The sequence below is a fragment of the Oncorhynchus masou genome, chromosome 3 (assembly GCF_036934945.1).
Source record: "Oncorhynchus masou masou isolate Uvic2021 chromosome 3, UVic_Omas_1.1, whole genome shotgun sequence".
NCBI classification, from domain to species: Eukaryota; Metazoa; Chordata; class Actinopteri; order Salmoniformes; family Salmonidae; genus Oncorhynchus; species Oncorhynchus masou.
Genome location: NC_088214.1, coordinates 11,094,116 through 11,109,234, shown reverse-complemented (window position 1 = coordinate 11,109,234; position 15,119 = coordinate 11,094,116). Strand labels below are relative to the sequence as shown.

The following is a 15,119-nucleotide window of genomic DNA, read 5'->3' as shown; positions in this document are numbered from 1 at the left end:
GGCGAGAGAGTGGAGGAGGGTGGTGGGGAGAGAGAGAGGGGGAGTGTGGTGGGGAGAGAGAGAGGAGGAGTGTGGTGGGGAGAGAGAGGAGGGATTGTGGTGGGGCGAGAGAGTGGAGGAGGGTGGTGGGGAGAGAGAGAGGAGGAGTGTGGTGGGGAGAGAGAGAGAGGAGGAGTGGTGGGGAGAGAGAGGAGGAGTGTGGTGGGGAGAGAGAGAAATGAAGTGGACACATGTTAGAAACCTGCAGTTACAGAAAACCACAAGCCTCAGGTAAAGTGAGAGAAGTGTCGGAGGCCTTCCCCCCTCTGTCTCTATCATCCAGTCAGATGAAGTGAGAGAAGGGTAGGAGACCTTTCCCTCTCTGTCTCTATCATCCAGTCAGATAAAGTGAGAGAAGGGTAGGAGACCTTTCCCTCTCTGTCTCTATCATCCAGTCAGATAAAGTGAGAGAAGGGTAGGAGACCTTTCCCTCTCTGTCTCTATCATCCAGTCAGATAAAGTGAGAGAAGGGTAGGAGACCTTTCCCTTTCTGTCTCTATCATCCAGTCAGATAAAGTGAGAGAAGGGTAGAAGACATTTACATTTACATTTAAGTCATTTAGCAGACGCTCTTATCCAGACCTTTCCCTCTCTGTCTCTATCATCCAGTCAGATAAAGTGAGAGAAGGGTAGGAGACCTTTCCCTCTCTGTCACTATCATCCATTCATAAACACTGACAGAGGAGAGGAGACAGGGATGAAAGGATGGAGAGGAGGAGAGGAAGAGAGGAGAACAAGATGAAAGGATGGAGAGGAGGGAAGAGAGGAGAACGAGATGAAAGGATGGAGAGGAGGAGAGGAAGAGAGGAGACCGAGATGAAAGGATGGAGAGGAGAGGAAGAGAGGAGAACGAGATGAAAGGATGGAGAGGAGGAGAGGAAGAGAGGAGAACGAGATGAGAGGATGGAGAGGAGAGGAAGAGAGGGAGAACGAGATGAGAGGATGGAGAGGAGAGGAAGAGAGGAGAACGAGATGAGAGGATGGAGAGGAGAGGAAGAGGAGACCGAGATGAGAGGATGGAGAGGAGAGGAAGAGAGGAGAACGAGATGAGAGGATGGAGAGGAGAGGAGAGGAAGAGAGGAGACCGAGATGAAAGGATGGAGAGAGGAGAGGAAGAGAGGAGAACGAGATGAGAGGATGGAGAGAGGAGAGGAAGTGAGGAGACCGAGATGAAAGGATGGAGAGGAGAGGATGGAAGACAGGAAAGACAAAGGGAGGAGGTAAAGGTGTCCCTAAGTGTGTGCATCTGTGTGTTCGTAAGAGTGTATTTATGTGTATATATTTATGTGTGTGTACCCCTAAGCGTGTGTGAGATTAGTTAAAGTCTTCAGAGTTAATCCCAGGGAGTCGTTCTCTCCCCTGTCACCATCCACACATCTTAATCCCTGTCCTGTCATCTCCAGCCTGGTAATACCAAGAACACCTATTATTATACACACACACACACGCACGCACACACACACGCACACACACGCACGCACACACACACACACACGCGCGCACGCACGCACACACACACACACACACACACACACACACACACACACACACACACGCGCACACACGCGCACACACACACACACACACACACACACACACACACACACACACACACACACCTAATCTGAGCCTGCTCTGCGCTGCGATGACTTGCACATTTCTCTGTCTCCTTTGTCTCAGCGATTAGCCACTTTTAAGACTCTGAAGTGATTGACACAAACACACACACATGACTTGCACTTTTCTCCGCCTCACTGATCAGGCGAGGAAGTGGGTGGTGAGAGAGGGGATAGAAGGAGAATAAATAAAAAGCATCCTATTGGTGGATAAAGAAGGAAAACAAGTATGTCCTGTTTAAAAACTTGACAACACTGTCTCACTCTCAGAGCCTGTCAATCACTCTACTCTTGTCAAGAACTTCATCAATTAGTAAACAAAAATGTAAAATTACTTTTCAAAATTAGGATTCAGTCCTCTGCAATCAATTCAATACATACAGTAAAACCACCAACAAACAACCACATTAACCAACGCTGTTCTAAAATGCCCCTGTCTGTCTGTCTGTCTGTCTGTCTGTCTGTCTGTCTGTCTGTCTGTCTGTCTGTCTGTCTGTCTGTCTCTGTCTGTCTGTCTGTCTGTCTCTGTCTGCCTGCCTGTCTGTCTGTCTGTCTGTCTGTCTGTCTGTCTGTCTGTCTGTCTGTCTGTCTCTGTCTGTCTCTGTCTGCCTGTCTGCCTGTCTGTCTGTCTGTCTGTCTGTCTGTCTCTGCCTGTCTGCCTGTCTGCCTGTCTGCCTGTCTGTCTGTCTCTGTCTCTGTCTCTGTCTCTCCCTCTATCCCTCCGTCCCTCTCTCCCTCTCTCTCTCCCTCTATCCCTCTCTCTCTCCCTCTCTCTATCCCTCTCTCCCTCTCTCCCTCTCTCTCTCCCTCTATCCCTCTCTCCCTCCCTCTCTCTCCCTCTATCCCTCTCTCTCTCCATCTATCCCTCTCTCTCTCCATCTATCCCTCCCTCTCTCTCTCCCTCTATCCCTCTCTCCCTCTCTCCCTCTCTCTCTCCCTCTATCCCTCTCTCTCTCCCTCTCTCTCCTTCTATCCCTCTCTCCCTCTCTCTCTCCCTCTATCCCTCTCTCTCTCCCTCTCTCTCTCCCTCTCTCCCTCCCTCTCTCTCTCCCTCTATCCCTCTATCCCTCTCTCTCCCTCTATCCCTCTCTTGCTCCCTCTCTCCCTCTATCCCTCTCTCCCTCTATCCCTCTCTCTCTCTCCCTCTATCCCTCTCTCTCTCCCTCTATCTGTCTCTCTCTCCCTCTATCCCTCTCTCCCTCTCTCCCTCTATCCCTCTCTCTCTCCCTCTATCCCATTCTCCCTCTCTCTCTCCCTCTCTCCCTCTCTCTCTCCCTCTCTCCCTCTCTCTCTCCCTCTCTCCCTCTCTCCCTCTCTCCCTCTCTTTCTCTCCCTCCCCCTCTCTTAGTAAACATATTATTTGGTTCTTCCTTGGGGGGAAAGTTAGAAGCTGACATGAATGTTAATACTATATGAGAGTGCTGAGTCACTGCAGGAGAGGTGCAGGCACTGTGCCGTGGACAGGACACTGTTGGGTTGGATCAGGGAATTGAATTGGGGTAGTGTGTGTATAAACACAGTGTCTGGGTGTCAGGGTGAGTTTGTTTAATCCCAGAAAAATACTAAAATAGGAGACTGGAGGAACTGAGAGGGTAAATGGGAGAGGTAAGGAGAGGAGAGGATAAGACAGAGGGGAGGAGAGAGAAGGAAAAGAGAGGAGACCAAAGGAAAGGAGAGGAGAGGAGAGGAGAAGAGAAGAGGAGAGGAGAGGAGAGGAGAGGTAAGGAGAGGATAAGACAGAGGGGAGGGAGGAGACCAAAGGAAAGGAGAGGAGAGGAGAGGATAAGACAGAGGGGAGGAGAGAGAAGGAGAAGAGAGGAGACCAAAGGAAAGGAGAGGAGAGGATAAGACAGAGGGGAGGAGAGAGAAGGAGAAGAGAGGAGACCAAAGGAAAGGAGAGGAGAGGAGAAGAGAAGAGGAGAAGAGAAGAGGAGAGGAGAGGAGAGGGAGGGATAAGACAGAGGGGAGGAGAGAGAAGGAGAAGAGAGGAGACCAAGGAAAGGAGAGGAGAAGAGAAGAGGAGAAGAGAAGAGGAGAGGAGAGGAGAGAGAGGGAGAGGGAGAGGAGAGGATAAGACAGAGGGGGGAGGAGAGAAGAAGAGAGAGAGGAGACCAAAGGAAAGGAGAGGAGAGGATAAGACAGAGGGAGGAGAGAGAAGGAGAAGAGAGGAGACCAAAGGAAAGGAGAGGAGAGGAGAAGAGAAGAGGAGAAGAGAAGAGGAGAGGAGAGGAGAGAACAGGAGAGAACAGGAGAGAACAGGAGAGAACAGGAGAGAACATGATACAAAGGTATGGATACAGGGGTTCAGAGGGACTTCCAGATTTTGCTCGCCTGAAGTAGAGTATGAGTGATCACGCTCTCCTTAGCCGACGTGAGTAAGACCTTTAAACAGGTCAACATTCACAAGGCCACTGGGCCAGACGCATTACCAGGACGTGTGCTCTGGGCATGTGCTGACCAACTGGCAGGTGTCTTCACTGACATTTTCAACATATTCCCTGATTGAGTCTGTAATACCAACATGCTTCAAGCAGACCACCATCGTCCCTGTGCCCAAGAGCACTAAGGTAACCTGCCTAAATGTCTACAGACCCGTAGCACTCACTTCCATAGCCATGAAGTGCTTTGAACGGCTGGTAATGGCTCACATTAACACCATTATCCCAGAAACCCTAGACCCACTCCAATTTGCATACCGCCCAAACAGATCCACAGATGATGCAATCTCTATCATACTCCACACAGCTCGTTCCCACATGGACAAAAGGAACATCTATGTGAGAATGCTATTGATTGACAAAAGCTCAGCGTTCAACACCATAGTGTCCTCAAAGCTCATCACGAGGCTAAGGATCCTGGGATTAAACACCTCCCTCTGCAACAGGATCCTGGACTTCCTGACGGGCTGCCCACAGGTGGTGAGGGTAGGTAGCAACACATCTGCCACGCTGATCCTCAACACTGGAGCTCCCCAGGGGTGCGTGCTCAGTCCCCTCCTGTACTCCCTGTTCACCCACGACTGCATGGCCATGCACAACTCCAACACCATCATTAAGTTTGCAGACGACACAACAGTGGTAGGCCTGATCACTGACAACGATGAGACCGCATATAGGGAGGATGTCACAGACCTGGCCGGGTGATGCCAGAATAACAACCTATCCCTCAACTTAATCAAGAAAAAGGAGATGATTGTGGACTACAGGAAAAGGAGGACCGAGCACACCCCCATTCTCATCAGGGCTGTAGTGGAGCAGGTTGAGAGCTTCAAGTTCCTTGGTGTCCACATCACCAAACAACTAGAATGGTCTAAACACACCAAGCCAGTCGTGAAGAAGGCACAACAAAACCCATTCCCCCTCAGGAGACTGAAAATATTTGGCATGGGTCCTCAGATCCTCAAAACATTCTACAGCTGCACCATGGAGAGCATCTTGACTGGTTGCATCAAGGCCTAGTATGGAAACTGCTCTGTCTCCGACCGCAAGGCGCTACAGAGGGTAGTGCGTACAGCCCAGGACATCACTGGGGCCAAGCTTCCTGCTATCCAGGACCTCTATACCAGGCGGTTTCAGAGGAAGGCCCTAAAGATTGCCAAAGACCCCAGCCACCCCAGTCATAGACTGTTCTCTCTACTACCACATAGCAAGCGGTACCGGAGTGCCAAGTCTGGGACCAAAAGGCTTCTCAACATCTTTTACCCCCAAGCCATAAGACTCCTGAACAAGTAATCAAATGGCGACCTGGACTATTTGCACCCCCCCCCCCGCCAACCCCTCTTTTGCGCTGCTGCTACTCTCTGTTTACCATCTGCATAGTTACTTTCACCATACATTCTGCCACGCCCTGATCTGTTTCACCTGCCCTTGTGTATATAGCCTCCACATTGACTCTGTACTAGTATCCCTGTATATAGCCTCCACATTGACTCTGTACGAGTATCCCTGTATATAGCCTCCACATTGACTCTGTACCGATACCACCTGTATATAGCCTCCACATTGACTCTGTACCGGTACCACCTGTATATAGCCTCCATATTGACTCTGTACCGGTACCCCCTGTATATAGCCTCCACATTGACTCTGTACCGGTACCACCTGTATATAGCCTCCATATTGACTCTGTACCGGTACCCCTGTATATAGCCTCCACATTGACTCTGTACCGGTACCACCTGTATATAGCCTCCATATTGACTCTCTGTACCGGTACCCCCTGTATATAGCCTCCACATTGACTCTGTACTGGTACCCCCTGTATATAGCCTCCACATTGACTCTGTACCGGTACCCCCTGTATATAGCCTCCACATTGACTCTGTACCGGTACCCCTGTATATAGCCTCCACATTGACTCTGTACCGGTACCCCCTGTATATAGCCTCCACATTGACTCTGTACCGGTACCCCCTGTATATAGCCTCCACATTGACTCTGTACTGGTACCCCTGTATATAGCCTCCACATTGACTCTGACTCTGTACCGGTACCCCCTGTATATAGCCTCCACATTGACTCTGTACCGGTACCCCCTGTATATAGCCTCCACATTGACTCTGTACCGGTACCCCCTGTATATAGCCTCCACATTGACTCTGTACCGGTACCCCTGTATATAGCCTCCACATTGACTCTGTACCGGTACCCCCTGTATATAGCCTCCACATTGACTCTGTATCTGGTACCCCCTGTATATAGCCTCCACATTGACTCTGTACCGGTACCCCCTGTATATAGCCTCCACATTGACTCTGTACCGGTACCCCCGTATATAGCCTCCACATTGACTCTGTACCGGTACCCCCTGTATATAGCCTCCATATTGACTCTGTACCGGTACCCCCTGTATATAGCCTCCACATTGACTCTGTACCGGTACCCCCTGTATATAGCCTCCACATTGACTCTGTACCAGTACCCCTGTATATAGCCTCCATATTGAATCTGTACCGGTACCCCCTGTATATAGCCTCCACATTGACTCTGTACCAGTACCCCTGTATATAGCCTCCACATTGACTCTGTACCGGTATCCCCTGTATATAGCCTCCATATTGACTCTGTACCGGTACCCCCTGTATATAGCCTCCACATTGACTCTGTACCTGTACCCCTGTATATAGCCTCCATATTGACTCTGTACCGGTACCCCCTGTATATAGCCTCCACATTGACTCTGTACCGGTACCCCCTGTATATAGCCTCCACATTGACTCTGTACCGGTACCCCCTGTATATAGCCTCCATATATATTGTAAGTCGCTCTGGATAAGAGCGTCTGCTAAATGACTTAAATGTAAATGTAAATGTAATATTGACTCTGTACCGGTACCACCTGTATATAGCCTCCATATTGACTCTGTACCGGTACCCCCTGTATATAGCCTCCATATTGACTCTGTACCGGTACCCCCTGTATATAGCCTCCACATTGACTCTGTATCGGTACCCCCTGTATATAGCCTCCATATTGACTCTGTACCGGCACCACCTGTATATAGCCTCCACATTGACTCTGTAACGGTACCACCTGTATATAGCCTCCACATTGACTCTGTAACGGTACCACCTGTATATTGCCTCCACATTGACTCTGTAACGGTACCACCTGTATATAGCCTCCATATTGACTCTGTACCGGCACCTCCTGTATATAGCCTCCACATTGACTCTGTAACGGTACCACCTGTATATAGCCTCCATATTGACTCTGTACCGGCACCTCCTGTATATAGCCTCCACATTGACTCTGTACCGGTACCTCCTGTATATAGCCTCCATATTGACTCTGTACCGGCACCTCCTGTATATAGCCTCCACATTGACTCTGTACCGGTACCTCCTGTATATAGCCTCCACATTGACTCTGTACCGGTACCTCCTGTATATAGCCTCCATATTGACTCTGTACCGGTACCTCCTGTATATAGCCTCCACATTGACTCTGTACCGGTACCTCCTGTATATAGCCTCCATATTGACTCTGTAACGGTACCACCTGTATATAGCCTCCATATTGACTCTGTACCGGTACCCCCTGTATATAGCCTCCACATTGACTCTGTAACGGTACCACCTGTATATAGCCTCCACATTGACTCTGTACCGGTACCTCCTGTATATAGCCTCCATATTGACTCTGTACCGGCACCTCCTGTATATAGCCTCCACATTGACTCTGTACCGGTACCTCCTGTATATAGCCTCCACATTGACTCTGTACCGGCACCTCCTGTATATAGCCTCCACATTGACTCTGTACCGGTACCTCCTGTATATAGCCTCCACATTGACTCTGTATCGGTACCCCCTGTATATAGCCTCCACATTGACTCTGTAACGGTACCCCCTGTATATAGCCTCCACATTGACTCTGTACCGGTACCCCCTGTATATAGCCTCCACATTGACTCTGTACTGGTACCCCCTGTATATAGCCTCCACATTGACTCTGTATCGGTACCCCCTGTATATAGCCTCCACATTGACTCTGTAACGGTACCCCCTGTATATAGCCTCCACATTGACTCTGTACCGGTACCTCCTGTATATAGCCTCCACATTGACTCTGTACCTGTACCTCCTGTATATAGCCTCCACATTGACTCTGTACCGGCACCACCTGTATATAGCCTCCACATTGACTCTGTAACGGTACCACCTGTATATAGCCTCCACATTGACTCTGTACCATAATACCCTGTATATAGCCTCCACATTGACTCTGTACCGGTACCCCCTGTATATAGCCTCCACATTGACTCTGTACTGGTACCCCCTGTATATAGCCTCCACATTGACTCTGTATCGGTACCCCCTGTATATAGCCTCCACATTGACTCTGTAACGGTACCCCCTGTATATAGCCTCCACATTGACTCTGTACCGGTACCTCCTGTATATAGCCTCCACATTGACTCTGTACCTGTACCTCCTGTATATAGCCTCCACATTGACTCTGTACCGGCACCACCTGTATATAGCCTCCACATTGACTCTGTAACGGTACCACCTGTATATAGCCTCCACATTGACTCTGTACCATAATACCCTGTATATAGCCTCCACATTGACTCTGTAACGGTACCACCTGTATATAGCCTCACTACTGGTATTTTTACTGTCATTTTACAGTTTTTTTTATTTATTTGTATTTCTTTACTTATCTATTGTTCACCTAATACCTAGTTTGTACTTAAAGATTACACTGTTGGTCAGGGTTTGTAACACCTGTTGTATTTGGCGCACGTGACAAATAAACTTTGATTTGACTTTGAGTGCTTATGTCCATGGTCTATCATATTGGAGACTGCTTCCACAAACAAACAAACAAACAAAGGCTTTACAAATGAACCAACTCAATCTCCCAGAGACATCCGACCCTGAGCGACATACAGGTCCTTTAAAAGAGGAGGTCAAGATCAACGGAGCGCACTGGAGGAAATGAATCACAAGGGAACTGTGGTAGAAAGAGAGGGGGGGCAAGAGGAAGACAGATGAAAAGGGGGGATATAGAGGTGAACTGGGGCATGGAGTTATGTGAAGGACGAGACAGAAGGAAGAGGAGGAGAGGAAATCAGACAGTTTACCTTCAATGATGTGCTTCCTGTTGAGTCCTCTCTCGGTTTCGGCTCTGGAAAATAACATAGAAGTGAATGTACACATCATTGGAGGCTGCTGAGGGAGGACGGACAATAATGATGTCCAGAACAGAGTAAATGGAATGGCATCAAACACCTGGAAACCGTGTGTTTGATGTATTTGATACCATTCCACCTATTCCGCTCCAGCTATTACCACGAGCATGTCCTCCCCAATGAATGTGCCACCAGCGTCCTGTGATAAGCACACAGAAAAGTATACCCACAAGGAGAAACTGATTAGATCAATGAACTGGTCCCACCAGCCAACAAGATGCCTACAAATTGCTGAAAAGTCAAGAGACACAAATCCAAGAAAATTATCCTGCAGAAACCGGTCATGTGGATTATAATGAATGGGTTTTTATTTGTGGTTGATACATTAAGTCTGACATTTCAAAGTGTAAATTACTAACTTTAGAAGCTTTTTAAAACTCAAATGCACAAGTTCTCCTGCAACAGGGTGATCAAATTAAGATCCTACTGTACATCTGTACAATTTGCTCTGGGAAGCATCAGCAATGACAAAACACATGTTTGCTTCTGTCTGTCAGTGTTGCAAATACAATGCCCTGTAATATATTGTGGATGTCTGATTCAATGACAAACTGTCAGTGCCGGTATCACATCATCTAACCATCCCTTCCCCCATAACCATCTTCCCCCTGTCCATCATCTACCCATCCCTTCCCCCATAACCATCTTCCCCCTGTCCATCATCTACCCATCCCTTCCCCCATAACCATCTTCCCCCTGTCCATCATCTACCCATCCCTTCCCCCATAACCATCTTCCCCCTGTCCATCAACTACCCATCCCTTCCCCCATAACCATCTTCCCCCTGTCCATCATCTACCCATCCCTTCCCCCATAACCATCTTCCCCCTGTCCATCATCTACCCATCCCTTCCCCCATAACCATCTTCCCCCTGTCCATCATCTACCCATCCCTTTCCCCATAACCATTGTCATGTCTTTACTATCATTAAATGAAGAATGTTAGTTTTTATCAAAGATTCTCTGTAGTATTACGCTATTAAATGCGATTAAACTGATTAATCATGTAACTGTAATTAACTAGGAAGTCAGGGCACCAAGGAAAATATTCAGATTATAAAGTTATCATTTTCCTAATATAACTTTTCAGATATTTTATATCTGAACAATTAGTCTTCGAATTAATTAATTATCTACTTTACCTCATGTTAGTCTCAATCCAAACGTCGTAAATTGTTGGTTATCTGCACGAACCCAGTCTTCACTATGAGTCATCCATACATCAATTGCCTTAAATAATTTATTTACTAACTAAGTAATTCACAGAAATGCATAAACAAACAGTTTATAGTTACAACGAAATGATAACGGAGTTTCCCTAGTGGGCTAAACCGGCATGGAGGCTTGGTGTACAAAAGGGAAGTGGGGATCAACTGAGACAATTGAAATTCTAATCCTTTGCACATGAACGCTCACTCATTCGGGAATAATTGCAATCAATATATATATTTACGCTCAATGTGTCGTCGGGATCTTTGTTGAAAAGTTAGTTTCTGTTGGAGAGTGTCTGTCCTCTCTCTCTCTCTGCCGTGGTTAGAATGGATGGTTCAGAGTGACATTCATTCATGTAGTTATAGGGTGGATGTTTCGGCGGTTGTCGTTCTTCGCGTTCAATGATACCGAATTCCTAGCTGTAGACTAGTAATTAATATCAAAGATTTGTTCTTATTCTGTCGGTATCGATAGTCTAAGAGTTAAACCACGTGGTATGGTTAAGAGAATCAGCCATCTACTCAAACCTTGGCCCTCTCGTTATCAAGGTAAGCTGGGCTGCAACCTTTGTCCTCTCGTGATTGAGAGAAACATGGTCTGTTGAGAACTTCTCAAAGTTGGGGTTTAATTAGGGAGTTGCAGAAAGGGCCTGTCCCAGGATGCCCGACCCTAACTGGGCTCATAGGCGGGCCTCTGATTTAGTTAAACTCAAAACGGAATTTGTGTGGCGTGGGGGCCAGTCAGCCTGGTTCACACTAAGAGAGAGAGAGAGAGAGAGAGAGAGTGTAGTGTAGCGTGGGGGCCAGTCAGCCTGGTTCACTCAGAGAGAGAGTAGTGTAGCGTGGGGGCCAGTCAGCCTGGTTCACTCAGAGAGAGAGAGTAGTGTAGCGTGGGGGCCAGTCAGCCTGGTTCACACTGAGAGAGAGCGAGAGAGAGAGAGGGAGAGAGAGAGAGAGAGAGAGAGAGAGAGAGAGAGAGAGAGAGGGAGTAGTGTAGCGTGGGGGCAGTTAGCCTGGTTCACTCAGAGAGAGAGAGTAGTGTAGCGTGGGGGCCAGTCAGCCTGGTTCACTCAGAGAGAGAGAGAGTAGTGTAGCGTGGGGGCCAGTCAGCCTGGTTCACTCAGAGAGAGAGACAGTAGTGTAGCGTGGGGGCCAGTCAGCCTGGTTCACTCAGAGAGAGAGAGTAGTGTAGCGTGGGGACCAGTCAGCCTGGTTCACACTGAGAGAGAGCGAGAGAGAGGGAGAGAGAGAGAGAGAGAGAGAGAGAGAGAGAGGGAGTAGTGTAGTGTGGGGGCAGTCAGCCTGGTTCACTCAGAGAGAGAGTAGTGTAGCGTGGGGGCCAGTCAGCCTGGTTCACTCAGAGAGAGAGAGTAGTGTAGCGTGGGGGCCAGTCAGCCTGGTTCACTCAGAGAGAGAAAGTAGTGTAGCGTGGGGGCCAGTCAGCCTGGTTCACTCAGAGAGAGAGAGTAGTGTAGCGTGGGGGCCAGTCAGCCTGGTTCACACAGAGTGAGAGAGAGTTCATTTCTTTGCTTTATTCTCTGCTATGTTATCGGTTCCTCCAGCATTTTGATCAGAGAGAGCCCCGTCGGACCCCTAAAAGACTGCCAGGCTGGTTGTTAATCATGCCTCTCTCTCGCTCTCTCTCTCTCTCTCTTTCTCTCTCTCTCTCTGCATCCTTCCCTCTCTCTCATTTGCTTTTCTCTCTCACTCTTTCTCTCTCCCTCCCCTTTCTCTCCGTCTCTCTCTCCGTCTCTCTCTCTCTCTCTCTCTCCCTTTAATCTGGTCCATAGTGGAGACGGCTGTCACCACAGAACCACTATAATACTTCAAAGATATAGCTGGCTGGGTTTCAAATTATAGGCACTACTTTTGACCTGAGTATGTGTGCAAATCTCAGATAACAACCTAATTCATTGTACATATGCCGTATCCTAATTTGATCACCCTGTTGTTGCTGCAATTTTCGAGACAAAATCCAGAAAGAACTTGGACAGAACTCGGAAGAACCCTGAGACAGAACCCAGACAGAACTCAGACAGAACCCAGATAGAACTCAGACTGAATACAGACAGAACTCAGACAGAATTCAGACAGAACCCAGACAGAGCACAGACAGAACTCAGACAGTACAGTGTCCATATGACGACAGCTTCAGTACAGATATGTCAATGAGGAGGAAGAGACTAACTCAGATCAACAGTACTCAGCTCTGAAACCATAACTATTTTTGTAAAACAATGGTAGAGATTAGTCAACGCTTTTTCATTGGTATGATGCTCTGAATGTGAGAATCTCAAATGCATTTCCTTGATGATTTATAGCATAATTTCTCCTCGCCTCCTCTCAAAACCCATTGGTTGAGAAGGTCAGAGGCAAGTGAAGGAGGCAAGTGTAAAGATGCTAGGAGTCAAGGGAATACTATTGAGATTTTCCAATCGTCTGAGGAGGCAGATACTTACTTTCCACCCCAGTAGAGCTTGGTGGTGATCACCAGACTGGATCTCCTACAGGAAGACAGGCAGACATAAAGATGTACAGACAGACAGACGGACATACAGATGGAGAGAAAGACAAAGATTAGAAAGACATATGGACATCCTTATCCCACTTAGGGTATATAATATCACTTAGGGTATATAATATCACTTAGGGTCTATAATATCACTTAGGGTATATAATATCACTTAGGGTCTATAATATCACTTAGGGTATATAATATCACTTAGGGTATATAATATCACTTAGGGTATATAATATCACTTAGGGTCTATAATATCACTTAGGGTCTATAATATCACTTAGGGTATATAATATCACTTAGGGTATATAATATGATTTAGGTATATAATATCACTTAGGGTATATAATATCACTTAGGGTATATAATATCACTTAGGGTATATAATATGATTTAGGTATATAATATCACTTAGGGTATATAATATCACTTAGGGTATATAATATCACTTAGGGTATATAATATCACTTAGGTATATAATATCACTTAGGGTCTATAATATCACTTAGGGTCTATAATATCACTTAGGTATATAATATCACTTAGGGTCTATAATATCACTTAGGGTATATAATATCACTTAGGGTATATAATATCACTTAGGGTATATAATATCACTTAGGGCACATATGTCAGAGTCAAGGCCCGGGGCCACATCCGGCCATGAGAAGGTTTTTTACGGCCCCTGGGATGATCTTGATTTATTATTAGAACCGGCCCGCAGACCGCAGCAAGCCGGCAGCCCGCAGATCTTTTACACGCACCAATACTACATTTCCCACAATGCAACGGTGACGCACCGAGCAGTAGGCTGCTTCATTTCAATATTTATTGGCACAGCAGTCGTCAGCATCACAGTAAAATTAACTTTCAGATACCCATCAAAAATGGCAAAACGGAAGGTGGACACTGAGAACCGGGGTTTCAAACAAGGTGGGAGTCGGAGTATATGTTCACGGAGGTAGCTGGAAAACCTGTGTGTCTTCTGTGTGGAGAAAGTGTGGCGGTACTGAAAGAGTATAATCTGAGACGACATTATGAAACGAAACACGCGGACAAAAACAAGAATATGGACATGGAACAAAGGCTACAAAAGGCAGAGGAATTAAAACGAGGCCTCAAATCTCGACAGGCTCTGTTCAAAAAAGCCAAATCACAAGGCCAGGCTGCTGTCAAGGCCAGTTTTATTTTGGCAGAAGAGATCGCTAAATCAGCCCGGCCATTTACGGAGGGGGATTTCATCAAAAACTGCATGATTAAAGTTTGTGACGAAGTTTGCCCAGAAAAAAGGCAACTCTTTTTAAATGTGAGTCTGAGCAGAAACACCATTGCCGAGAGAGTAGACCAGTTGTCCATCAATCTAAAAGAGCAGCTTGTGAAAAAGGAAAAGATTTCATTGCATATTCCTTGGCTGTGGATGAGAGCACCGACATTTCTGACATTGCCCAGTTGTCAATTTTCATCCGCGGAGTGGACTCCAGCCTAAGCGTGACAGAGGAGTTTTTGGCTTTACGTCCTATGCACAACAACTACTATGCCGCTGACTTTCGACGCCGATTTGCTGACTTTGAAGCACAAAAAAGCAGGTTGGAACTGCTCGGTAACCCATTTGCTGTTGACGTGGAAAGCTCACCACCAAACCTCCAAATGGAGTTGATTGACCTCCAATGCAATGATGCACTGAGGGCAAAATATGCGGCAGTGGGTGCTGCGGAGTTCGCCCGTTTCCTCCCCGACACAATGCCCCAGCTGCGCATCCAGGCTGCTCAAACGTTGTCTATGTTTGGCAGCACATACCTGTGTGAACAACTTTTTCTTTGATGAACCTGAACAAAACATCACACAGAAGTCGACTTACTGCTGAACACCTCCACTCAATTCTGAGGATTTCCTCAGCTCAGAGCCTTACCCCGAACATTGATGAACTTGTGGAAAAGATGGGACACCACCAAGTATCACCCTCAACCTCAAACAAGTGAACATTACTGTGCAATCACATATTTAGAGTTTTTACTCAGTTCAAGTTTAAAAGTTCA

General features: G+C 47.1%; 1 protein-coding gene across 2 annotated transcripts in view; it reads right to left on the bottom strand.

The window, feature by feature from the left end:
- kcnab1b (potassium voltage-gated channel subfamily A regulatory beta subunit 1b) overlaps window positions 1–15,119 on the bottom strand; it is an 85,184-nt gene that overhangs the window by 25,727 nt on the left and 44,338 nt on the right. For both annotated transcript variants that reach the window (XM_064930802.1, XM_064930808.1), the window contains 2 exons: window positions 13,025–13,069; window positions 9,247–9,290 (listed from right to left, as the gene is read on the bottom strand). In XM_064930802.1, the coding sequence (XP_064786874.1) occupies window positions 9,247–9,290; window positions 13,025–13,069 (89 nt within the window). The remainder of the gene's footprint in view (window positions 1–9,246; window positions 9,291–13,024; window positions 13,070–15,119) is intronic.